The sequence below is a fragment of the Exophiala oligosperma genome (genome assembly GCF_000835515.1).
Source record: "Exophiala oligosperma strain CBS 72588 unplaced genomic scaffold supercont1.1, whole genome shotgun sequence".
NCBI classification, from domain to species: domain Eukaryota; kingdom Fungi; phylum Ascomycota; class Eurotiomycetes; order Chaetothyriales; family Herpotrichiellaceae; genus Exophiala; species Exophiala oligosperma.
The window spans coordinates 2,978,409-3,001,094 of NW_015622818.1; the positions used below are offsets into that span (position 1 = coordinate 2,978,409).

At 49.9% G+C, this 22,686-nt stretch overlaps 8 protein-coding genes across 8 annotated transcripts; 5 read left to right on the forward strand and 3 right to left on the reverse strand.

Annotated features, from left to right (window-relative positions):
• The first annotated feature begins 2,188 nt into the window (after positions 1-2,188).
• Positions 2,189-4,109, forward strand: PV06_01030 (uncharacterized protein). The gene has a single exon (XM_016401612.1). The coding sequence runs from the start codon at positions 2,580-2,582 to the stop codon at positions 3,912-3,914; it is 1,335 nt and encodes a 444-aa protein (XP_016268665.1). The 5' UTR covers positions 2,189-2,579; the 3' UTR covers positions 3,915-4,109.
• A 191-nt stretch (positions 4,110-4,300) lies between these two features.
• PV06_01031 (uncharacterized protein) lies at positions 4,301-6,346 on the forward strand. Its single transcript, XM_016401613.1, has one exon. It carries the CDS (start codon positions 4,628-4,630, stop codon positions 6,137-6,139), a length of 1,512 nt encoding a protein of 503 aa, XP_016268666.1. The 5' UTR covers positions 4,301-4,627; the 3' UTR covers positions 6,140-6,346.
• PV06_01032 (uncharacterized protein) lies at positions 6,319-7,583 on the reverse strand. The gene is made up of 3 exons (XM_016401614.1): positions 7,090-7,583; positions 6,839-7,005; positions 6,319-6,735 (listed from the first exon to the last, which is right to left on the reverse strand). The coding sequence occupies exons 1-3, from the start codon at positions 7,481-7,483 to the stop codon at positions 6,496-6,498; spliced, it is 801 nt and encodes a 266-aa protein (XP_016268667.1). The 5' UTR covers positions 7,484-7,583; the 3' UTR covers positions 6,319-6,495.
• Positions 7,584-7,783: 200 nt separating this feature from the next.
• PV06_01033 (uncharacterized protein) lies at positions 7,784-11,708 on the forward strand. The gene is made up of 3 exons (XM_016401615.1): positions 7,784-7,877; positions 7,947-11,201; positions 11,269-11,708. The coding sequence occupies exons 1-3, from the start codon at positions 7,849-7,851 to the stop codon at positions 11,534-11,536; spliced, it is 3,552 nt and encodes a 1,183-aa protein (XP_016268668.1). The 5' UTR covers positions 7,784-7,848; the 3' UTR covers positions 11,537-11,708.
• Positions 11,656-12,864, reverse strand: PV06_01034 (ribose 5-phosphate isomerase). Its single transcript, XM_016401616.1, has 2 exons — positions 12,387-12,864; positions 11,656-12,247 (listed from the first exon to the last, which is right to left on the reverse strand). The coding sequence occupies exons 1-2, from the start codon at positions 12,777-12,779 to the stop codon at positions 11,963-11,965; spliced, it is 678 nt and encodes a 225-aa protein (XP_016268669.1). The 5' UTR covers positions 12,780-12,864; the 3' UTR covers positions 11,656-11,962.
• A 386-nt stretch (positions 12,865-13,250) lies between these two features.
• Positions 13,251-14,464, forward strand: PV06_01035 (uncharacterized protein). The gene has a single exon (XM_016401617.1). It carries the CDS (start codon positions 13,302-13,304, stop codon positions 14,157-14,159), a length of 858 nt encoding a protein of 285 aa, XP_016268670.1. The 5' UTR covers positions 13,251-13,301; the 3' UTR covers positions 14,160-14,464.
• PV06_01036 (uncharacterized protein) lies at positions 14,446-16,261 on the forward strand. Its single transcript, XM_016401618.1, has one exon. It carries the CDS (start codon positions 14,744-14,746, stop codon positions 16,103-16,105), a length of 1,362 nt encoding a protein of 453 aa, XP_016268671.1. The 5' UTR covers positions 14,446-14,743; the 3' UTR covers positions 16,106-16,261.
• A 279-nt stretch (positions 16,262-16,540) lies between these two features.
• Positions 16,541-17,722, reverse strand: PV06_01037 (uncharacterized protein; the record flags this gene model as incomplete). Its single annotated transcript, XM_016401619.1, has 1 exon — positions 16,541-17,722. One exon carries the CDS (start codon positions 17,720-17,722, stop codon positions 16,541-16,543), a length of 1,182 nt encoding a protein of 393 aa, XP_016268672.1.
• Positions 17,723-22,686: the final 4,964 nt, after the last annotated feature.

The window sequence follows — 22,686 nt, forward strand, 5'->3', positions numbered from 1 at the left end:
TACGAAGGCAAGCCCCTCGACAACATGTTCACAGCCGTCGACCCCGGGCTGCATCGGGCTCTTCGAGCTCCGACGGTTCAGGTCTTCTCCATGACCAATCTGCGCAACTACGAGAAACCAATCGACGAATGTACAGAGATTCTGATGAAAATGCTCCATGACGTCGACGGTCAGGTTATCGATTATACCGAGTGGTTTCAATGGTATGCCTTCGACGTGATATCCAGCATAACGTTTCAGTCACGGCTGGGCTTTCTGGAGAAGATGGGCGATGTGGACGAAATGTTCGAGGGAAGCAGTACGTTTGCGTACTACTTTGGCGTGTTGGGTCAGTTACCATGGTTGCATCCATACTTGCTGGGTAACCAGCTTCTCTTGAAGGTGATGACCACATTGTTTCCCGATGCACCTGACCCGACTGGCAAACTGTTCACGGTAAGTGTCTGGAGAGACCTAGAGACATGTCGCTCGCAAAGACTAACCAAGATCGGCAATTGCTAGAACATTGAACGCGAGATCCAACGCTACGATCAGGAAGAGAAGCTCTCCGATCGTAAAGACTTTCTGTCTCAACTTCGAGCCAAAGACGATCCAGATCGAGAAGGGCACAAGCGAGATTTGATGAACTCCTTGTCTAACAATATGTTGGTTTGCCCTTGGACTCTGTTTCCGCCCTCCACTTCCAACATATGTCTTTTCACGTAAACTAGAGACTGACTTGGGGACGAACAGCCTCGCTGGAAGCGAAACAACCGCCATCTCACTCCGCTCGATATTTTACTTCCTTAGCAAAACACCACGAGCCTACAAGACGCTTGTCAGCGATATTCTTGAAGCCCAACAAGCAGGTCGTTTGTCGAGTATCATCAAATATGACGAAGCCCAAAAATTGCCATTCTTGTAAGCCTGTGTCGCCCCTCATCCCAAATATCGTGGGCTGACTTCGACGTATACAGACAAGCGGTGATAAAAGAAGCTCTGCGCCTGCACGCTCCAACCTGCTTCCCACTTGAGCGCATCGTGCCAGCTGAGGGTACCCAGATAGGAGGCTATTTCGTGCCCGGAGGCTGCGTCATAAGCACGATGGCTCCGTTGATGAACAAGAACAAGGAAGTCTTCGGCGCGGACGCTGAAGAATTCCGTCCGGAGCGATGGTTGAACCAGGATTCGGAGAGACTAAAATTGATGGAAAGGACATTCTTTACTGTATGTTGCTGCCCCTTGTCTTACGATGCAGTATTGAATGCCCTTACTTACCGGTCGCACAGTTTGGCCATGGCTCCCGTTCATGCATAGGCAAGAATATCGCCTTGTTGGAAATTACGAAGCTTGTGCCGCAGATCTTGAGGGAGTTTGATGTATCGTGGGCGTCGCCCAAGAAAGAGTGGACGACAGAGTCATATTGGTTCTGCATGCAGAAGGATGTGGTGTTTCGGTTTACTGCGCGGGATGGTGGTAAGGCGGAAGAATGAGAGAATATTGTTGGGAGTATTCAGTGCTCTGTACCAACTCTGATCAACATACTCCTGAATGGTGGTTGTCTCATCAATTGTGGTGACAGACCTGTATGTAATGCGTGTGATCTTCGCTCTGGTTGAGCCAGAGATACTCCGTATATAGAACCTCGTTGTCGTCGATGAACATGACTTGACTACAATCGAACCTACGACGGACACTACGAGTACAGAGTAAATGAAGTCATGGAAATGAAGTACAAGATGAAACAAGGCCACTTCAGGGCGATAGGTATTACGCACACGGACCTCTGCATTAAGCACAAGGCTATAGTTCTCGCTGGAGTTACCCCCAACTGCCATTCGCTATAGAGATACCTTTGTAAAAGGCACACGACTGAGTAACCAATAATTTAGTCGCTATTACTGTACTTGTTAGTGTCTCGGTGCTCGTCATTCACAATATTCTCAAGGATGTCTCTTGACCTAATTGGATCTTGTCGGTAATTGTTTCAGAGGTGGGTGTGCGTAATACCTACCGCCCTGAAGTGGACTGTAGGGAGGACTGTACAGTGGGGACGCGCTTATTCCCAGCCTCGCGTGGCTTGAGCTTCAGGCCCAGACGAGGCCCTAACAAAGGCTCCAAAGACCCTGGACAATCCACTCGAAACCCCACTAAGATGCCAACCACGTTGATTTCATCTTTGGACACTTGATTGTTTGGAAAATAGAAAGGCAGGCCATCGCACGGCCTCGTCTATGTCTCTTGCGCTTCTCCTCTACTCCGGAAAGACATTCGCTTGCGCATAGACGAACACCAACCTCATGTACTGTGGTTACACAGATCACCGGTTGAACATCTTCTGAGGATCTGTCTCCAAGGCGGGCCTTTCCGTTCGCTATCTCGTTATCTCCAACCCACCGTTCAGCTACTTGTACCTTGGCCGCTGTCAGGAGAGTGTCAGGGACAGCAGGAGGCACAAACTATTGGGCTCCGAGCAAAAGACACAAAGCACTTGACAGGACTCAAGGTGCCGATTCTGGCAGTGAGTCCAGGAAAAGGCGCAGATCAAAGACCACCCCCGAATCCTGCAGGCCTGAATCCGGCAAATTGCATCATCCGACATGTCTCGAGACAACTTCCAAGGTGGTCTAGGTCAACCACCACAACGCCTGTCGCCGTGTCTTGATGTGGACGATAATACCACTGCAATATCCCTTCCTCCTCCACTTCCCACCAGAGGTCATCAACGATCACGAACTGCCGTAGAGCTACCGCCTTTGTTTGCCCGAACCCAATCATCATCACCTACACGAGCCTCGACCTTTCTGCCTTTCCTACGCCCTCAAAGTACTCGCTCGTTGTCTCCGGAGAGGATTTCTGTCGCAGAGACCACTGCAGAGTCGACTGTCTCAGGAGATCCGTCAGTCACAAAGAAAAGAACAACAGGGGCAGTGGAGAGGCTGGCAAGTTGGTTCGAAGGAAGTTCAGAACCAGTCAATATAACATTGGTCCCATCGCCGAGGAAAGAGAAGACAGATCCCCTCGTCGAAACAGAAAATATGGACAATATATTCTCTGCCAGTCAAGGCTCCAGAGAAGACAACCTCACTCGCCGGCGCCCCCAGGAGAGGCCAACGAATGCGAGCACTTCGAGATTCAGTTTCTTTCGCAAGTCCACGGTCTCAGTACCACACGAGACTCTTGGAGAAGATGAGCTGGTGAATATGAACGTCGAGGAGGCGCTCTACCCACACGGGCGCCCAGATGAATATTCACCCGCCGCCTTCAAGAACCTGGAACAGAATGCCGAAGGCACCATACGTCGATTCCAACATGCCTATACAGAGCAGCAACTGTCTCTCAGGCAGACCACATCAACCAAGAATGTGCAATCGGATGAGCTGGAAGCCGCACAGACGAGGAATGAACATTTAAAAATGCAATTACAGGAGATGGCCGAGAGGGCGACAGAGCAGGAGAGAATGATCGCCCAGCTACGATCAGAACTGGCGGCACAACAATCATCGCTGGCTACATTTAGGTCTCAGCAACAACAAAGTGTCAGGATGGTTTCGGACGACGGTTCAAATGAGCCCGATTCCACCACGCCCAGGTCAAGGTATCGAAGAAAACGGTCATCCGATATCTCGACATCTGGTGAGTCCGAGCTGGGATCGGACGTCAGTTCTGTTGTGAGTGTGTTCTCGGAGCCACTATCGTCAGTTCCGTCACGGACGACTTCCATCATTGCAAGTCCTGTATCGAAAATTTCTACGATCGGTGGGAGGGAACAGGATTGCCCAAATTGTCATGGCATGCATACGAACGAGGCATGGGATGTTATGAACGTGATGAGAGCAGAGTCGACGGCATTGAAGCAACGAATAACCCAGTTGGAGAGCGCTCAAGATGATGCTCTTGATTTCTTGAGCGGATTGAGATTGACAGGAAGATGAGGAAAGAGGACATGAATTGCGTACCGCGCTCTGGATGCGGTACATTCATTCTGTCTGGGATTGGGGCGATGGCGATGACTTCTACCGTGTAAATCTAGCATTCATTATGCACATTTATGGCTATTATATACACAAGAGGTTTTGCAGACAATACCTGGAGTATTGCAGAGTGTATATGGAGTATCTATGTTTACCCTTTTCCTCATGCGTAGACTACCAGACATATCTAACTCCTGAGTTATTGTACTCTATACTGCGGCAAGGCTGCGCTCGCTGCGCCCCATTCCCCCCAGCCACCTAAACCAACAAACACCAGCCACATCTAAAGACGCGTTTGACGTGTATCCAATCAACAGGCACTTCAACCTCATCATTTCGGGTTGAATATCTTGTCACCACCAGGCAAACCACTTGCCTAACTACTTGCCTACGACAAGCCCATCTCGTTCTGGACCGAATGATATTACGGGGTACTCCGTATCCATCCTGCATTTTCTCTGCAAATCATTCCGAATGGCATACCCTGTATCTGTGTCTGCAGTTTGAAGACTTGCAGTATTTTGACCAGTGCTAACAATCCCACTTCCGCTTTTGCTTCAACAAGTACATTCACTTTTGACTTTGACTACAGACATCCAACATCTCACATTCTTCCTTTTGTTTTTACCTTGAGAACAGACTGATCCGACAGACAAGAAAGACTCCTTTGAACAATGTCCTTCAGTGGACGCACTCCTGAATCTCTACTCCCTCGATCTGACTCGAAGAACCCCGCCACGACATGCAGAGGCATAACATCCACAGGTCGGCCGTGTCGAAGAGCCCTGGCTGCATCCCCAAAGACTTCCCCGGCACCGTCACCGACGAGAAGTGCCGGTGTCCTCGCCGTGTTGGAGGAACAGAATGCAGCCGCATTCTACTGCTGGCAACACAAAGATCAAGCTGAACGATTATTAGCCTCCGCCAAACAACACAAAACGACCCTACATCCACTCAAGGAGAAGTCGAGTATTGACACCTTGGTTGAGAGAGTTGGAGTGTTAGATTTGGACGAAAGTGTACTGGATCAACGCAAAAGGCATCGTCGACGACACGAGTCAACCAAGCACAATGTTGGCGGCCCAATGACGACAACGAGACGTGAGACTCTCCCGGCTGGATGGACAGATATGCAGAGTCCAATTATGAAAGTACCTGAGAACATGTCATACCAAAAAATTCACCATAGACCGACACCGCCGCCGCCGCCGAGATCGAACGTAAAACTATCATGGGCATGTTGTATCCAGACTGCGGACGATGATGATGACTATCCACCTCCTCGAACGCATCGACCTCGAGAAAGACAGCCTTCAAGGCCTCACCCATCGAATAGTAGCCATGATTACGGCTACGCCAGACCATCTACAAGACCAGAACAATCTGCACCTGTACCTGCTCGACCGAGTATGACCCAACGCCCAGATAGACCACTCCACACCACCACACAGTCTTCACCGTCAGCTACATTACCGCGCCCACCACTTACTTCGTCGCTTCCATCCCACAAGACCAACTCGGAAACAAGAGCGTTGTTGTCTCTGATTCCATCAACACTCTCTCCACAGACCACATCACTTTTGCTTACCGAACTTTCCCGACCCATCTCCCCCGCCGATGAGACAGGATACATTTACATATTCTGGCTCACTCCGGCCTCGGAATCGTCGAAGCCTGACGATGAGACGGCATCTTCATTACTCGACGATGGCGACGCCGCCGAAGTGTATACGCGCTCGACACAAGCTCAAGCTCAAGCTCTTCAACGGTACGCTTCCGTCCGCCGGCCCTTGCACGGTCGCGTGCAACGAACCGTGATGCTCAAGATCGGACGGGCGGAGAATGTACACCGTCGTCTGACACAGTGGACGAAGCAGTGTGGTCAAAACATTACTCTTGTTCGATATTACCCTTATGCCACGACCGCCTCGCCTAACGGAGCCACCAAATCTCGATCGTCAGGTCCTGGCGGTGGTGAAGACCCAGGTAAAAAAGTTCCGCATGTCCATCGCGTCGAACGTCTGATTCATCTCGAACTAGCGGAGAAGAGGGTGGCCAACAAGGCCGAGTGTGAAGCCTGTGGTCGAGTGCATCAGGAGTGGTTCGAGATTGAGGCCACGAGGGCAGGATTAAAGGGTGTGGATGAGGTTATTCGACGGTGGGTAGGGTGGGCTCAAAGACAGTGATGATGATGATCATTTACGAACAGCATCCTTACAGAGTAATTCCTGCTCGCTGTGATGAGACAAACTTGAATGACTTGAACGACAGAAGATGAACATATTATGCATGACCATTTTCCATAAACAAGGAAATGAAAACAGAGATACAGTGACAAGAACATAAAAGACAGAGACAAATCCATACGCTAGATGCAAACATTTTACAAGCCATGTTGTACAGAGTAGCTATCCTACCACCATCAGTACATGTCCGCTTTCTTGATGATAATGTACAACTTTAGGCCACCTATATAGACAATATTGTCACCCCGATTTATTCTGATAGATACCAAGTCAATGCGACATTGTCTACCTTATATTTATAAACGAGGTTCAGGGAACGGCTTCTTGTCGGAACCGTCCACTGACGAAGACGAAGCATCCACGTTTTGGACGGGCTCGTCATAGTCCTCAAACTCCGCCATCTCATCCCCCGTCTCCTGTTGAGGTGGTGCTAGCATATCCTCCATGTTCCCCTGACCGTACAACATTCGGGCATCTTCCCATGACAATTGTCGATCGGCGAGGACGTTTCGAATTTGGTACATTGTTTTACGGATCTAGTAGTCGAAAGAAGCGATTAGCATCTTGGAAATGGAAAGAAAAGACGAGTTGGCTTGCTTTGTGACAGTGGGTTAGTGATATGCTATTGATAAAACGTACCGTTTTGACTCGTTCTTCATATTCGGCGACACCGTAACCTGCTCTCAGTCGTTTCCTCTCTTTTTCTCTGGTCATTACGACGTTTTGTTCCTTGACGCAGACCCAGTATAGCTTGTGTAGATCGTCGTAAGATTTTTGAGCGAGTTCGGTATGGGTCCATGACCGGCCTAAGATTGAGCGGTGATTAGCATAGTGTTGCTTCCGGCTTTACGTCGGGCAAGGGGAGTCAGAAGAAGGATAAGCATCCTTACCGTGACTTGACTCGACATCTGGAGCAAGCATAGGTTTTCTGTCGTTGTTGAAGAACCCCCATAGTCCGTGGTCATCAGATCCTGCGTATTGTGCGTCCGTTCCTCTGTGGTCCCTTGCGACGGGCACGGGAAGAGGGTGCATCCATAGACCTTGTGTCGTTCTTGGACCTGTTCGACGAATCGCAGAGACACCTCTTTGCTTGTTCTTCTCCCCACCTGCGGCCTGACCTATCTGGTGCGCCTTGTTGCGCTTCGGTTTGCTGGCGTACGATCGGGAAAAAATTGTCGCTGTAGGAGCTGCTGCTGCCGGTCTTGCAAAAGCTGGGGCGAGGAAGACCGGAACGCTTGTCGAGGTGGAAGAGGAGTAGGACAAGCTCCTGGCGATGGAAGCCATGGTTGAGGCTTCCAATGTGACCAATATTTACGTCCGTGGTACGACTAACAGGGTAGGTAGTGTGGGTGGTAAGCTATATGATATCCAGCGCCATGTATTGGTACTCGGGGAAATGTTTCTTGACGAAGCCTCTCCGGAGAAGAGCCAAATCGCGCCAAGGCTGCGGAATTGAGATCCTCGCTTCACCTGCTCAATTTTTGGTTTTTGATTGGAACTAACCCTGAATGGGAATGTCAACAAGACAAGACCACCATGAGGATGCGCAACATTCATGTGAGCGTGAATTTGGAATTACTGGTTCTGTTGTTTGTTGTTTGCGTGTCGACCAAGGGAAAAAGGGTAGACAGACAAGAAAGACAGCAACCATGAAGATTATCGAACTCATTATCGATGGGTATGTTTTCCGCGAGAGGGTCACTCACTGTTTTGCGACACCTGGCTAACGCGCGCATTCTCTACACAGGTTCAAGTCCTACAGTCAGAGAACCGTCATTTCTGGCTGGGACCAGAGTTTCAATGCTGTTACTGGCCTGAACGGTTCGGGAAAGTCGAATATTCTTGACTCAATATGTTTTGTCCTGGGTATCACGAACATGTCCACTGTACGAGCGCAGAACCTTCAAGACCTCATCTACAAGCGCGGTCAAGCCGGTGTTACCAAGGCCAGCGTGACCATTGTGTTCGACAACAGCGACAAGAGTACGAGTCCGATCGGGTTCGAAGAGTATGGACAAATCAGCGTAACTCGACAAATCGTCATGGGTGGAACGAGTAAATATCTCATCAATGGACATCGAGCACAACAAACGACCGTCCAGAACCTTTTTCAGAGTGTCGGTCTAAACATCAACAACCCGAACTTCATCATTATGCAAGGTCGAATCACAAAGGTCCTAAATATGAAGGCGGCGGAAATATTGGCCATGATCGAAGAGGCTGCTGGTACGCGAATGTTTGAGGATCGAAAAGAAAAGGCGCAGAAAACCATGGCCAAGAAAGAAATGAAAGTCGTTGAAATTGAGGGTTTGTTGAGAGAAGAGATTGAACCTAAACTCGACAAACTTCGTGGTGAAAAACGAGCGTGGCTAGATTACCAGAAAACACAGAGTGAACTGGAACGACTGACGCGTGTTGTGGTTGCGGCAGACTATGTTCGCGCCGGTGACAAGATGAAGTCTGCCAACGAAGAACACGAAACAAAGCGAGCCAAAGTTCAACACCTTGAAGAAAATGCCATCAAGCTTAAGCGCGAAATTGAAAACCTGGATGAAGACGCACAGAGAGTTCGGTCGGTCCGAGAAAAGGAGATGCGTAAAGGTGGCCGGTTCCAAGAGCTTGAGAATCAGGTCAAGGAACTCAGTCATGAACTCGTACGACTGTCAACTGTTCTGGATTTGAAGCAGTCGAGTGTGGCAGAAGAAGAGCAGCGAAAGAAGGACATTGCCAAGAACGTCAAGAACCTGGAAAAACAGGTCGCTGACAAGAAGAAGAGCTTGGAGAAGCTCCAATCCAAGTGGGACGGCGCAAAATCCGAACTCGACGCACAACATGCCGAAGTTGAAAAGAAGGAAGAGCTTTTATCGACGCTACAGACGGGTGTCGCGTCTCGAGAAGGACAAGAAAGTGGTTACCAAGGGCAACTTTCAGAAGCACGAAACCGTCTGACGACAGCCGGTACTGAACAAGAACAAGCGAAACTAAAAATCTCACATCTCGAAAAGCGCATCAAGGAGGATGAGCCTCGAGCGAAGAAGGCGAGGGAACAAAATGCTGGCCTGCTGAAAGACCTGGAGGTTCTACGAAAGCAGGCCCAGAAACTCGAAGCTGATCTACAGAAAATGGGTTTCGACCCTGGCAGGGAAGAAGCTATGCGAGAGCGAGAGGTTGCACTTCAGAAGAGCATCAGGAATCTGTCTCAAGAGGCGGATGGGCTCAAGAGGAAGGTTGCCAATGTTGATTTCCACTTCAGTGATCCTTCGCCCAACTTCGATCGATCTAGAGTCAAAGGTCTTGTTGCTCAACTCTTTACGTTGGACAAAGACAAGTCAATGGCTGGGACCGCCCTGGAGATTTGTGCTGGCGGAAGGCTCTACAACGTTGTCGTCGACACAGCCGAGACAGGTACACAGCTGCTGCAGAACGGGAAGCTCAAGAAGAGAGTCACAATCATTCCGCTGAACAAAATCTCTGCTTTCAAAGCATCAGCGGCAAAGGTTGGCGCTGCGCAACGAATCGCGCCTGGAAAGGTTGACTTGGCTTTGTCATTGATCGGATTTGACGATGAAGTTTCGGCTGCTATGGATTATGTCTTTGGCACGACACTTATATGCCAGGATGCAGACACCGCTAAGAGAGTCACATTTGACCCAGCTGTTCGGCTGAAGAGCGTTACGCTCGAGGGCGACGTGTATGACCCATCCGGCACCTTGTCTGGTGGCAGCTCGCCCAATTCAAGTGGCGTTCTTGTCATTCTTCAAAAATTGAACGAAGTCACAAAAGAGCTTGAAAAACATCAGGCTGAGCTACGAGAACTTCAGGAGACCATGAGGAATGAACAAGCCAAATTAGCCAGCATCAAGACCGTCAAGGAGGAGCTCGACCTGAAGACGCACGAAATTAAACTTGCCGAGGAGCAAATTTCTGGTAACTCGTCGTCTTCCATCATACAGGCCATTGAGGAAATGAAAGCTTCAATCTCGCAGTTGAAGCAAGACATGTCTACTGCGAGGACAAGACAAGAAGAGGCGGCCAAAGACGTCAAGCGGATCGAGAGAGATATGGAGGACTTTAGCAAGAACAAAGACAGTAAACTGAAGGAGCTTGAAAAATCCTTGGTAGAGTTGAAGAAGTCTCTAACCAAAACACAAGGAGCCATCAAAGCACTTCAGAGGGAACTGCAAGATGTCAGGATCGACTGTGAACAAGCTGAGAGTGATCTGAGTGCTGCCGAAGAACAGATGGTCGAGGTGACCAACGCCATTGAAGTACAAAAACAAGAGCTCAACACACTGCGAGAAGAAGAGGCTAGCGTCAAGAGCAACCACGACATTGCACAGGCTGAACTCACAGATGAACAAGCCAAGTTGACAGGCTTCGATGACGAACTCCGCGAACTCGAACAAGCAAAATCCAAAAAATCAAAACAAATCAGCGAAGAGGCGCTCGAAGCACAGAAACTCGGCCATGCCGTAGAGAAGGCTCAGAAGGACGCACAGGCAGCTTCGCAATTGGTGACCGCTCTGGAGAAAGAGCACGACTGGATTGAAGACAACAAGGATCAGTTCGGTCGGGCCGGGACACCGTACGACTTCCAAGGCAAGAATCTTGCCGAGAGCCGGGCCACGCTGAAGAACGTGACGGAGCGTTTCCAGGGCATGAAGAAGAAGATCAACCCCAAGGTCATGCCCATGATCGATAGTGTCGAGAAGAAGGAAACCAGCCTGAAGAACATGCTCCGAACGGTGATTCGCGACAAGAAGAAGATCGAAGAGACGATTGTCACGCTCGATGAGTACAAGAAGGAAGCTCTGGTCAAAACCTGGCGCAAGGTCACGGAGGACTTTGGCAACATCTTTTCAGATCTCTTGCCGGGCAACAACACGGCCAAACTTGTTCCTCTTGACGACGACATCAATCGAATTCAGCAGGGCCTGGAGGTCAAGGTGTGCCTGGGCAAGGTATGGAAGCAGAGTCTGACTGAATTGTCGGGTGGACAACGGTATGATTGATTTCCAATTTTTTCTTTGTCTTTTGCATTTGAATGTGGACTAACAAGGTAACAATAGATCGCTTGTTGCGCTCTCGCTTATCCTGGCATTGCTGCAATTCAAGCCGGCACCAATGTACATCCTCGACGAGGTGGATGCCGCACTGGATCTGTCGCATACGCAGAATATTGGTCGCATCATCAAGACGAGGTTCACCGGGTCACAATTTATCGTGGTCAGCTTGAAGGACGGTATGTTTCAGAATGCAAACAGAGTGTTTAGGACAAGATTCTCAGAGGGAACGAGTGTGGTGACTGTCATGACGCCTGGGGAGATCAAGGGATAGTTGACTGGTGTTGTTTTTGGTCGCCTTGTGTTTGTGGCACGATTTCTTGGAAATTTGTTCGAGAGTACCTTGGTCTTTGGTTGCTTCGGGTGGGCATGGGTAACGACTTGATGAGCGTACGTGTTTGTATATTCTTTTTTGATGGTCAGATAATGCTATCCATATGGGTCACCAACTTTGCCATCCCCTTGAAGGGGTTTCGAAGATGCGATATTTCCCCCATTGACCAATGTCCAATCCACGTGCATCTCTCAGCGAGGCTTCGAACGACGAAGGAGGGTTCCATGCCAAAAGGTACCTGGGTAGTCATGGTACGCAGATGGAAACGTCGAAAATTGACACGCGAACATGAAACGGGAAAAAAACTTCAGGGGATTGAACAAAAAAAGTCGTCTCATCTCCATTCGTGTTTTTTTTCTGGGTCGCTTATAGCTCTCCAAACTGTTGCTCGTACTTTGAAATATCGGCGACCTTGTCGGCCGAGGCGCTCTTTTCGTCGAACCTCAACTCGACCCACTCGTCGACGAGCTTCTTGGCCAACTCGAGGCCGATGACTCGCTGCCCGAAACACAGGACCTGGGCGTTGTTGGACAGGACGCTCCGCTCGACGCTGTACGGGTCGTGGGCGGTGACGGCACGGATGCCTTCGACCTTGTTGGCCGAGATGGCGACACCCAGACCGGTTCCACAGATCAAGAGTGCACGGTCGGCCTAGAACATTGTTTTAGAAGAAAAAAAAGAAAAGAGGTTGAGTAAGTGAGTGAGAATGAAGAAGATGGGAATGAGAGTGGGAGGGGAAAGAGAGAGAAGGAGAAAGATGAGGATATAAGTGTCCAAGGCGGTAACTTACCTCTCCTGATTTGATCTTTTTACAAGCATCAACCGCCAGATGAGGGTATGCTGTGGCATCATCGGCGGCCACCACGCCAACGTCGAGAACTTGAGTCACACCAGAATGTTTCTTGAGAGTCTCCTTGAGAGCAGTCTTGTAGGCGTGGCCGGCATTGTCTGAGCCTACGACGATGCGGAGGGGTGTTTTGGTACCGTTTGTCGTCATTTTGTTTTGTCTTTGTTCGCAGACCGCTATACTTTGTGATGCTATACGTGGCGGGGGTGGGAGTAAGTAGTGGGCGTTTGGAGGAGGTATGTATGTCGATACAAAGTCGCATAAAAAGAGGGCAAGAAAGATATTCTTGTAGGGGTATTGGAGTATTATTAAATCATGCCCAGATTGTTTCTCCATACAAAGGTCACTGAGTCGCCACACTGGTTCGTCGTTTGAAGATCTAGAGGTTGGTACGGGATGTTAGTTGAGTCCAGTACTAGAGACACGCAAATAATGCCGTGTCTTTGCCGGCGGCGAATCTGGCGTCATCTTGTAAAGTTGTAGCCGAAGTTTTTTTTTTCCTTTTCCCCCAAATGGTGGCTTCGGCTTGCCATCTTGGGTCCTTCCGGTCGGTCATTTTCAGCGGGACACACCAATTGAGAGGAGAGACGAGAACGGCCATGGAGTTCACAATCCCGATCTTGATATTCAATTTACTATTCTGTACTAGAGCTGTCAGTGCTGGACAGTAGGTGTTATGACCAAGATAGATACGCGACAAGTCTCCAAAGAATCAAAGGACGCAAGTGTTATTGTACTGTAAGAGGCACGAGTGACGACTGTTGGAAATACCACTGCCACCTCATACTCTTCCTCCTCCCTACAGAACCTGCTACTCTACAATCCCACACATACCTAGCAAACAACCTCACCGTCACCATGTCGTACCCCAAACTCCCATCAAAACTAGTCCTCACATCCACCAAAGCATACTTCTCCCCCTCGAGGACGATATCCTACTTAAAATCCATCCTCGACCCGACGGAAAACATCCTACCACCTCTTCAGAAACACTCCGATCAAGTTCTCTTCGTTCTCATCCCCGACTTCCTCACCATCTACCCTTGCTCCGAGGTCCTCTCGTCCATAAATTCGAGTCGACCGTCGTCGTGGCCTATAGCTCTCGGCGCCCAGAATTGCTACCAAAGCACGTCGTACGGCGCGTACACGGGCGAGATCGTCACTCCCGCCCTGTCGTCCCTGGGCGTCAGTATCGTCGAACTCAACCACGCCGAACGTCGGCGCCTGCTGCACGAGACCGACGAGTCATCCGCCGCCAGAGCTGCGGCGGTCTGCGCCCAGGGCATGGTCCCTCTCGTGTGCATCGGGGAGCTGGACCGTCCTGACCTCGCGGGACCAATGTCTCGGGCGGTCGGCGATGCAGTGACTCAGTTAAGCCCCCAGATCGGTACGATCCTCAAGGCCATCCCCAAGGACGCCCCGATCATATTCGCCTACGAACCCGTCTGGGCCATCGGGGCAGCACAGCCGGCGGGCGTCGGATACGTGGGTCCCGTCGTGCAGGCCATTCGCGAAATCGCGCGTGGTGTCGACAAAGGCCGGACGGGTGAGGTCAAGGTTGTGTACGGGGGAAGTGCTGGGCCGGGATTGTGGAGTGGAAAGGCAAACGGTGGGGACGGACTGGGAAAGTACGTGGATGGTTTGTTCCTGGGGAGGTTTGCGCATGAGATATCTGGAGTCAGAGGAGTGGTTGAGGAGGTGGTCGAGAGTCTTTGAGGCTCAGTCTTACTGTCCGTACCATTTTGATGACCACGTGCCCCCGAACAGGCATTGTCTCTTTGTGACGCACTACGGGATACGATCTCGGATCATTACCATGCTCTGATCACCCACATGGCCCTTTTCCTCTTGGTGCTTCATGGACGGCGAGACTCGGGGGGTGTTCGTGGTGCAGCAAGTCTATTGATGTCCTCCTCAGAAGGGAAAATATTCATGTCTGACAGCACATCTGACTAAACATCATCTATACCGTCCCGGTTGTCAGACAAACGATTTCGGCAGTTGCTTGGGTGACGAGTGACAGTTTTGAGTTGATCAATGGCCCCGCATCTTTTTCTCTTTCTGCTGCCTGCGTCTCGTAGAAACGTGGCAGTTCATTGTGTCGCCAACGAAGCCCAAGTCATTATTGAGGGAGTCACATTATTGTTCTCACCTTTTTACTCCGTTCCTTGTTTTCATACCCATCTCCGATCCATCTAGTCATCTACGGTGTATCCGTCGATTACCTCAGGGCAAATGCCATCAAACACCACGGCGACCTTCCTACACTAGACTTGAACTTCCAGCACTGCGATACAATCATGACCACCATCCTAGATACTCCTAGTCCTCTGCCGGGCTCTTTTCTGCCTGCCAACGAGGCCACCTTCCGATGTACCAACTTCAACGCCTCATTATTTCTTCCTCCGACACCTGATCAATCTAGATCGACCCCGACATCATCCAGTCTATCTCAAAGCCTCCGCAACAAGACATCTGCGCAGACCGCATCGAGGAAGCGACCACGTTTAGATCCCGTGTCTCGTCGCGACGCCACCTCTCCTCCCCCACTGGTCAACACAAATTACCGTATCGCCGGAGGACTCGACACGCCGACTTCACTCAGCGTGCAGAGGGAAGAAGAAGAAGACCGCGATGAATTCGAAGCAGATTGTCGGCCAAACAGGTACACAGAGACGACGAGATCGTCGTACTTTCCTCAAACGCCGGCGGTCAACGATGACAACAAATCCACGAATGGCAAGCGCAGACTATCTCAGTCCCCACAGACTCCTGGAGGTTGGGGCAAGACTGTCTGGGCCCTGACGGGAGGCATCGCCGGAAAAGTCATCAACTTTTGCTGGAACACCACATTCAAGGGTTTCCACGCAGGAGGCGGCAAAGGCTATGAATTCGACCTGAGCACTCCAGACGTATCTTCGCTCACGATACATGAAGTCGATGCGGCACAGGATGTTTTCCACGACGCCTACGAACGTCCAACCAGAGGAGATCGGGATAGGACACCCATTCCGGGTGGTTTCCCGGAAGAGCAAAGCTTCGTGTTTGAAGGTTTCGAAACGGCACGAACCAAGTCTTATGAAAGGCGGAATGACTGGGTCATTGTCGATGGTCCAGAGCACGACAGAGACGCCAGCCCGGTGAGAAAGAAGTCCAGAGCCAGTACGGCCAACCTGTACGCTCGGCAACCAAATACGCGGCAGGCAAGCAGCACTCAACATCCTCCTCGGCCTCGGCTCGCGTCTAGAACCTCTTCTCAGAAACCGTCGGCCTCATATGCCTCCCCGAGATCGTTGGCCGTGTCTGCGGCCGCCGCGAAACCGCAACACCGTCGGTCCGTATCTTCCTTTGAGCCAGCCTCCAACACCCCTCGACCGAACAGTAGAGCATCGATGGCGTCGCCGCGTCGGCAGTCTTCCCAGGTCCATACCACCGCCCAACCATCTCCTGAAGTTCGCAAATTCGAACAGAAAATGCGCCGGAAGGAAGCCAAACAGGATCAGACGATGAACCGTTTCAACGCACAATTGCAAGCCATGATCCGGGAGGGTCAGCAGGCGTTGGGATCAAAGATTGAGGTGGTCGACGGTGGTATGAGTGATGTCGATGTTGATGAGGGATACGAAGAGGGCGGTGAGATGATGGAAAGTTGGAGGAGTTAGTACCTAGTCGTCCCAGAAAACAAGAACAAAGGTGATCGGCCAAGTAACAACTGCATTTGGTGTCGATAACAGAAACAAGATACCCCTTAGTCGTTGTCTTTTTTGGTGGTCCAGACACTCGAGATGTCCGTATGAATACTCCATTCCATTCAATGTACAGAGAATTTTTACACGCTTATTCTTATGATCAACTTCTACTGTCGCTTACCCCGATCGTTTTGAATCTTTTGTCGAAAGTAAAAAATACGCTACCATCTTTTTGTACCCTTGCCCGTTCCTTTTCTTCTTTTCATAGAGGTGAAATGTCATATACAGTCATGATATCGTGATGTCGTGAGTAGTTGGGATCATCTTCGTCGTAGTGGTAGCAGTGGTACAGGTCTAAAAGTAAACAAGTTCCATGAGCGGGATAACCCTGCTTGAGCCCGAGAGAATCTAGGTAGAGAGGGCTCCTAAGTACAAGGCTTGATGTCTACCGAAACGCACTGTCTTTTGGGTATTATTATGGTTGACACTGGCCTCATCGTCATGTCCAGCATCGGCCAGAACAGCAGCAGCGGAGAATTTCCCAGAGGGAATGCTATGCCTCGTCGTCTCAACCGGTGGCGAGCGATGTACATTATCGCGAAGACGCCTCAATCGCTCAGTATGCGATCGTCGGTCCTCGAGCGACTCGAGAAGTTGTGTCATGGGTTCATTCGACGTGTCCGCGTCGTTTACAAACGTATCATTCCTTTTATCGTCTGGGTATTCTTGTGATGATGTGTCTGTATCGGACAAGGCCAGCCTAGGAGCAGTGGTGCCTTCAAGGAGGAACGTTGCCCATCGCCTGTCCATGGCAAAAGCATGATTCAGACGATCTTTCAGACCTTCGTCTTCGTCGTCATCCTCATTCCTAAACTCGTCCTCGGGCAGTGTATCTTGAGTCAGGCTTTGTATTCGTCTTCCAATATCCTCGCGCAATCGTCTTATCTCGTCCGTCTGGGTGGCCGCATTCTCTTTTAGGCTTCGTCTCTGTTGAAGTGTGTTTTGCAGAGATGTCCTGTGAGCCAAAAGTATTGGTATTATTTGTTCAGTGTTTTTGTTAACATCTCGTAGCTTTAGATTCTGGTTTGGGTTTGGGTTTTTGCTCTTCTTCCCGTCTCGATGGTCGTCATCCACTTTCTTTCGAAGAACGAGCATTCCGAACGAAGCGAGCAATTCTTCAAACTTGTCACCCTTGCACTCGTCTAGCATTGTCTTGCGTAGTACCGTTTCCTTGGGTAACGAGCCATTCTTTTTCAATTCCGTCAACGACTTGTACAAGGCTGCGCGTAGGTTGAGGGAATCCCTCGGTGTCGATGGTGGGAAGTGAGGTTGTAGTTTCTCCCTGGTCTCGACGGGATCGTAAGTCTCAAACAGTCGGTACAAAGCCCACTCGACACTCTTGACGCGTTGCTGCAAATTTGTTGGAGGTGCTGCTTTGGGCGAACTGTTGCGCAGAGTGGATTCGGTGAGTGTGGGTGGGAAGTCCGGGAGGAGGTCAAGGTCGAGTAAGTGCAGGGTGTGGATGAAGATGGAAATGTAGTCTCGAGGTCGATATGGGAGTTGAGATTTGTTTGGGCTCGAGGAGTCCATTGTAGAACATGTTTCTGTCGAAGAAAAGGCTGAGTATCCGTAGAAGGTTTGTTGTTTGAACTGTACGGACCAAGTTGTTGCAGTGGTGACCTTGTTAAGTTATCATGGAGAAATAATGGACGCCGATTGGCTCAAATGACTCGATGTGAGCCTTGCAGATAGAGTGACGAGGCTGAAGATAGCACGGAGCATGCACTCGAGGGTACATCATCTCATCCAACAATCTTCATCTCGTTTCACTTCTGATGTACTTCACCAAATCGTCTATGGTTGCCACATGGCTTTTCGAAATTTTTGAAATTCAACTCCACCGACAACACCATCAACAAGCAGTGGTAGGTTCAGAGATGAAAATGTTCTTTGCGAAGTTATTAGATTTAAAAACAATCATACTTCCAGGCCTGAAGAGTTTTGGCAGTCTGGAGAGATATGGGATTTTAATCAGTGAGTCAGGAAAACTATGTTCAATCAAAGTTTCCATTAGGATCTGCCTGTTGAATATTAAAGACTGGTACAACCCACACTTTTCACATACACACACGAAGAATTCCATAGATATTCAACCTCTCTTCTCCCTACTTCTTTCTTGTCATTATCTTGAATCCTTCAAAAGAAAGAATCAGTTTCTCGAAATTTCTCGACGCTACGCTTTACAGCAGTGCAAACAAACCCCGACCTCCTTGTTAACAACGTAAGACGATAACAGACGACAGCAGACGGCTCAAACTCTGCCTATATACTCGACACAAACGACAATTGACGACACAAGTTCTTTCTATATACATATCCTCGACCCCGGCGAATCAGATTCGAGTTCTCGCTTCAGACAATTCTCTTCTCGATTGACATAATCCAACATCACACATACTTATCAATCACAGCCAATTATTTCCTTTCTTCTAAAGAATATAGTTCAGAATGGGAGCGAGGACGACAATCCTAACCAGAATTCTCATTCTATCCGACACCCACGGCGAAGATTTTAAGCCCGAAGATCGACCTAGGCAGTATGCAGACGTGGCCATCCACTGTGGTGATCTCACTGATGGCTCCAAGCTAGAAGAATTCCGAACAGCACTCCAGACACTCAAATCCATCAACTCCCCTCTCAAACTAGTCATCGCAGGAAACCACGATTTCACCATGGACATTCCCGCCTTCGAGGCCAAGGTCGCAGAAGCAACACCACCATTGGACCCCGAGCTTGTAGTCAGAGAATACGGGACGCCAGGCCAAGCGAGACAAGTGTTCGAAGATGCGCGACAAGAAGGAATTGTCTTCCTAGACGAGGGAACTCACCATTTCGCGCTCCACAACGGAGCCAGACTGAAAATCTACGCCAGCCCCTGTACGCCCGCCTTGGGAGCTTGGGGTTTCCAATACCACCCGAACAAAGGCCGCCAATTCGATATCGAGCAAGACACAGACATCGCCATCACGCACGGTCCACCAAAGGGGATCATGGATTATACTCATGGTCGTGAACGGGCAGGGTGTCCTGATCTTTTTGGAGCTGTCGCTCGAGCCCGACCTCGCATCCACTGTTTCGGTCACATCCATGAAGGTTGGGGTGCGAGAGTGGTGACATGGAAGGATTGTGGTGGGATCGTTGAACCGTCTCATTTTACCGCCATTGACAACGAAAAGTCTCCGGTCATTGCAAGACTGGCCACTCTTAGAACGCACACGTCAGATTCCGAGGAGAGGGCTGAGGAAAAGAAAGCGGAACTGGAGGAACTGGAGCGCAACAAGTGCGCCGTGACGAGCCATCGCAACACCGTGGATCAGCATCCTCTCGAGTCGGGCAAACAAACCCTATTCGTCAACGCGTCCATCAAGGGGGACGGAGAAGAATTTGTGCAGAGGCCGTGGTTGGTTGACATTGATCTTCCGAAGCCGTGATTGGTACTGTCTTCAAGGCAAGAAGGGAGTTCATTTTGTTATATGTATAATGCTATTGAAGGTGAGTGAAAGATACTGTACGACTAACATAGAAACAATTGCCTGAGAAACGTAGTCGGTATGGGTAAATATTCGTGACATCAAAAAAGGACTACATCAGCACCAGCCACACGAGGTAGTGATGATGTTTGGGCCCTTTTGTAACAAAAGCAAAATATCAAATGAGCAAATGAAAACTTACATAAGTGTCAACAAAGCAAATAGACCCGACTCCGTGACACCCATTCCATTCCATACCAAACCATATCATACCATAGAGACCTTCCTCTCACACTCCACCGTCATCCCTCCATCCGAGAACAATTTCAATATTCCCTTCATCACCAGCCATGACCATCCCCGTCCCACCTCTCAATCAGCGTCGTCGGCCAGTACAGTGCCGGGTCGGCATCAGACTGACATTCCAGCAACGGGTTTGCCAGTCACGTTCCATTTCTATCTTGACGCCCATTTCGGCTATGAGGGCACAAAGTCCCTTGAGGTAATCCCCACGGAGAGCAAGGTAGGAATCGACCAAATCTGGAACCACCAGGTACTTCATCTCGTTCATGGCAGTGACCGCCCAGCTCCACGCGTTCCTGCCACGGAGCTGGAACTCCTTGTTGATCCAGCCTTGCGGATAGAGATCCACGCCGTTGACCCGTCGGTTCGCCACACCGGTGGCCTGGTCCATGTACAGCTGCGCCTTGTTGACGATCAGACACACCGGGTTGAATTCGACGTCGAAACCAAAGTAGACGACCCCGGCGGGACCGTCGTTCAAGTCGCCCGACAGGTCCAGAAAGATCCCTTGCTCGCCGTCGAGCATGTCGACTTTCCAACAGCGGCGCCCATCCTCGGCAAGTTCCGAATCACCGACATCACCGGAAGAGCAGCAAAAGTCAAAGTTGCCACTGCCGTCGACATCAACAAAGACGAGAGGGTTCGACACCATGGAAATTTGAAAGCCGTGGAAGAACCGCTGGATCAGCTGTTGTTGCTGATGCAGTTGACAGAGGCTGTTGCTGGGTCGGGGTTTGTTCAGAATCAGAATCCGTCGTCGCTGGAAGCCTGAATGGACAACCTGGAGTTGGTTGCTCTGAAAAATGTCCTCGCCGAGGTAACGTACACGATAGAATTGGCCATCTCTTCCGGCCGGACGGAGGTAAATTCCAATCCAGGTCAAAGGGGTCTCAGAAGAGTCGCCCGGTGTGCCGGTTGCGCCCACGATCGCAACGTACGTCTCGGTCGTCCAAGGCTTGGTGTACAGAGAAACGGAGAGTCCGAGGTTTGTCAGTGCCGAGGGTTGGGGACTGCTTGTATTTTCGACTTGAATGTCCTTGCACTCGTAAAAGAATGGAGGCTGATCAGCCAACAGCTTTCCAAGTGCATAATCGGGGCCGCTCCATGCCAATATGGTTTGGTCACTTGTCGATCGGATGATCTCTTCTTGAAGCCTTTGGAAAGCTCTCTTGCCCTCACCGTACATCACGGTCAGGTGCACGTCGAATATACCGAGAAGGCAATATGCAAGATCCTCAGGCCTGGTGGTCACCCGATTGGCCACCCAGGACATTTTCTGGGCAATGCTGCAATCACTGAGAGGATTACCGTTCAAATAGTTTTGTGGTATCCCTGTGAGGTTGCTGAGTCCCTCAACCATGTCAGACTTGGTTCCCAACGGCTGCCAGTGAGCATTGAAGAAGGCCATCTTTCGGGGAGCCTAGAGTTTGTCGTCGTTAGATATCACCTTTGTGTGAGTTGGAAGCTCGGGGGTGTACACATACTATGAGTTCCTGAAGAGTCCATCCTCGAGTGAACCAAGCACTCTTTGGTAGATCGTGAGTCGATTCCACATCAGACAGGTATGCGTAGCATTCCTCGGCTTCTTGATACCAATGGAACATGGAGTTGATGGCTTCCTGAAGTTCAGCACTACTCTTTTTGTCGATGCAGCAGCTATCGACCCAAACATAGTGAATGCCATTATCGGCCGCGGTCTTGCAGCACTGGTGGATCTTGAAGTTTCCTCGCTTTGGCGATGCTTCACTATCCTCTGAGCCATTGTAGATGTCACCAGAGAGAAATTGTTCGAAGCTGATTTCGTCTTCTTCCCATCGGTGAGAGAGGATGGCGTAGATGACATTTTCGCAGGTCTGAAATTCCTCCATCTCCATTGACTTGGTGTTGATGAGTCTGATCATCCTGAGGATGTGTGGAAGCCAGAGAGCCTATCTATTTGTCTCGTGAATGGTCAATTCTCAACAATATCGAAAGGTCTGGACTAGGAGACAAGTACGAAGGGATGGACCCGAGGAGCGGTGTCAAGTGTCCAGACATAACTTCCATGATGGGGGGATGGAAGTGATTATATGTCAATTCCACAGTCATGGGAGCAGTTAATCATCGAGGCTGCACATCCAAGCAATATAGGCAGGCTGAATGTTACCTACACGTCGGAGAGGCAGTATATTGCCTTTCTCCATGCTGATCCGTTGACCCTTGTGATGGGGGTAAGCAATGTTTTATTGCCTTTCACTGGTCATGGTATCTTAAGCGCTCGCTAAGCGCCAGCATGAACGGCCACATATGAGGTCAACCAGCACTCAGACCTGGAATCAGAACTAGAGTCAGGCTAGACCAAGACGTGCCGCTGAGTGACACGAGGTCCTTGTTGTGATTATATCCAGAATGTGCATATTGCTTTGGTTGTTGCGTTTCTCCTCCCAGGCAGGGTGTAGTCAGTCAATTCACTCTCACCACTTTGACTCCTGCACTGTACTCGGTATTCGTCTTTGATATATTATGATGTCTTTTCTTAGTTTCCTCGATATAATACGAGCGATTTTTGCTGTAGTGCCATGGTATCAACACAGAGAGAACAAAAATACAGAGTACTTGTGCAGATGAAATGAGGTAATCATCATTGGGTGGCATTCGCAAGGCTGACGAGGCTGTGTTGCTGCCCTACGAAAACTGGAACGAGGCTCCGTCGGCACAACGTCACTTGGTAAACAACAAAC

Excerpts from the sequence above, each read along its gene's own strand:
- PV06_01034 (XM_016401616.1), bottom strand. The coding sequence starts at position 12,779 with ATGGAGAAACAATCTGGGCATGATTTAATAATACTCCAATACCCCTAC. Across the intron at positions 12,248-12,386 it reads AAAAGATCAAATCAGGAGAG|GCCGACCGTGCACTCTTGAT; the intron begins GTAAGTTACCGC and ends ACAATGTTCTAG.
- PV06_01032 (XM_016401614.1), bottom strand. The coding sequence starts at position 7,483 with ATGGCTTCCATCGCCAGGAGCTTGTCCTACTCCTCTTCCACCTCGACA. Across the intron at positions 7,006-7,089 it reads AGATGTCGAGTCAAGTCACG|GCCGGTCATGGACCCATACC; the intron begins GTAAGGATGCTT and ends GCTCAATCTTAG. Across the intron at positions 6,736-6,838 it reads ATGAAGAACGAGTCAAAACG|ATCCGTAAAACAATGTACCA; the intron begins GTACGTTTTATC and ends TTCGACTACTAG.
- PV06_01030 (XM_016401612.1), top strand. The coding sequence starts at position 2,580 with ATGTCTCGAGACAACTTCCAAGGTGGTCTAGGTCAACCACCACAACGC.
- PV06_01033 (XM_016401615.1), top strand. The coding sequence starts at position 7,849 with ATGAAGATTATCGAACTCATTATCGATGG. Across the intron at positions 7,878-7,946 it reads ATCGAACTCATTATCGATGG|GTTCAAGTCCTACAGTCAGA; the intron begins GTATGTTTTCCG and ends TTCTCTACACAG. Across the intron at positions 11,202-11,268 it reads GAATTGTCGGGTGGACAACG|ATCGCTTGTTGCGCTCTCGC; the intron begins GTATGATTGATT and ends AGGTAACAATAG.
- PV06_01036 (XM_016401618.1), top strand. The coding sequence starts at position 14,744 with ATGACCACCATCCTAGATACTCCTAGTCCTCTGCCGGGCTCTTTTCTG.
- PV06_01035 (XM_016401617.1), top strand. The coding sequence starts at position 13,302 with ATGTCGTACCCCAAACTCCCATCAAAACTAGTCCTCACATCCACCAAA.
- PV06_01031 (XM_016401613.1), top strand. The coding sequence starts at position 4,628 with ATGTCCTTCAGTGGACGCACTCCTGAATCTCTACTCCCTCGATCTGAC.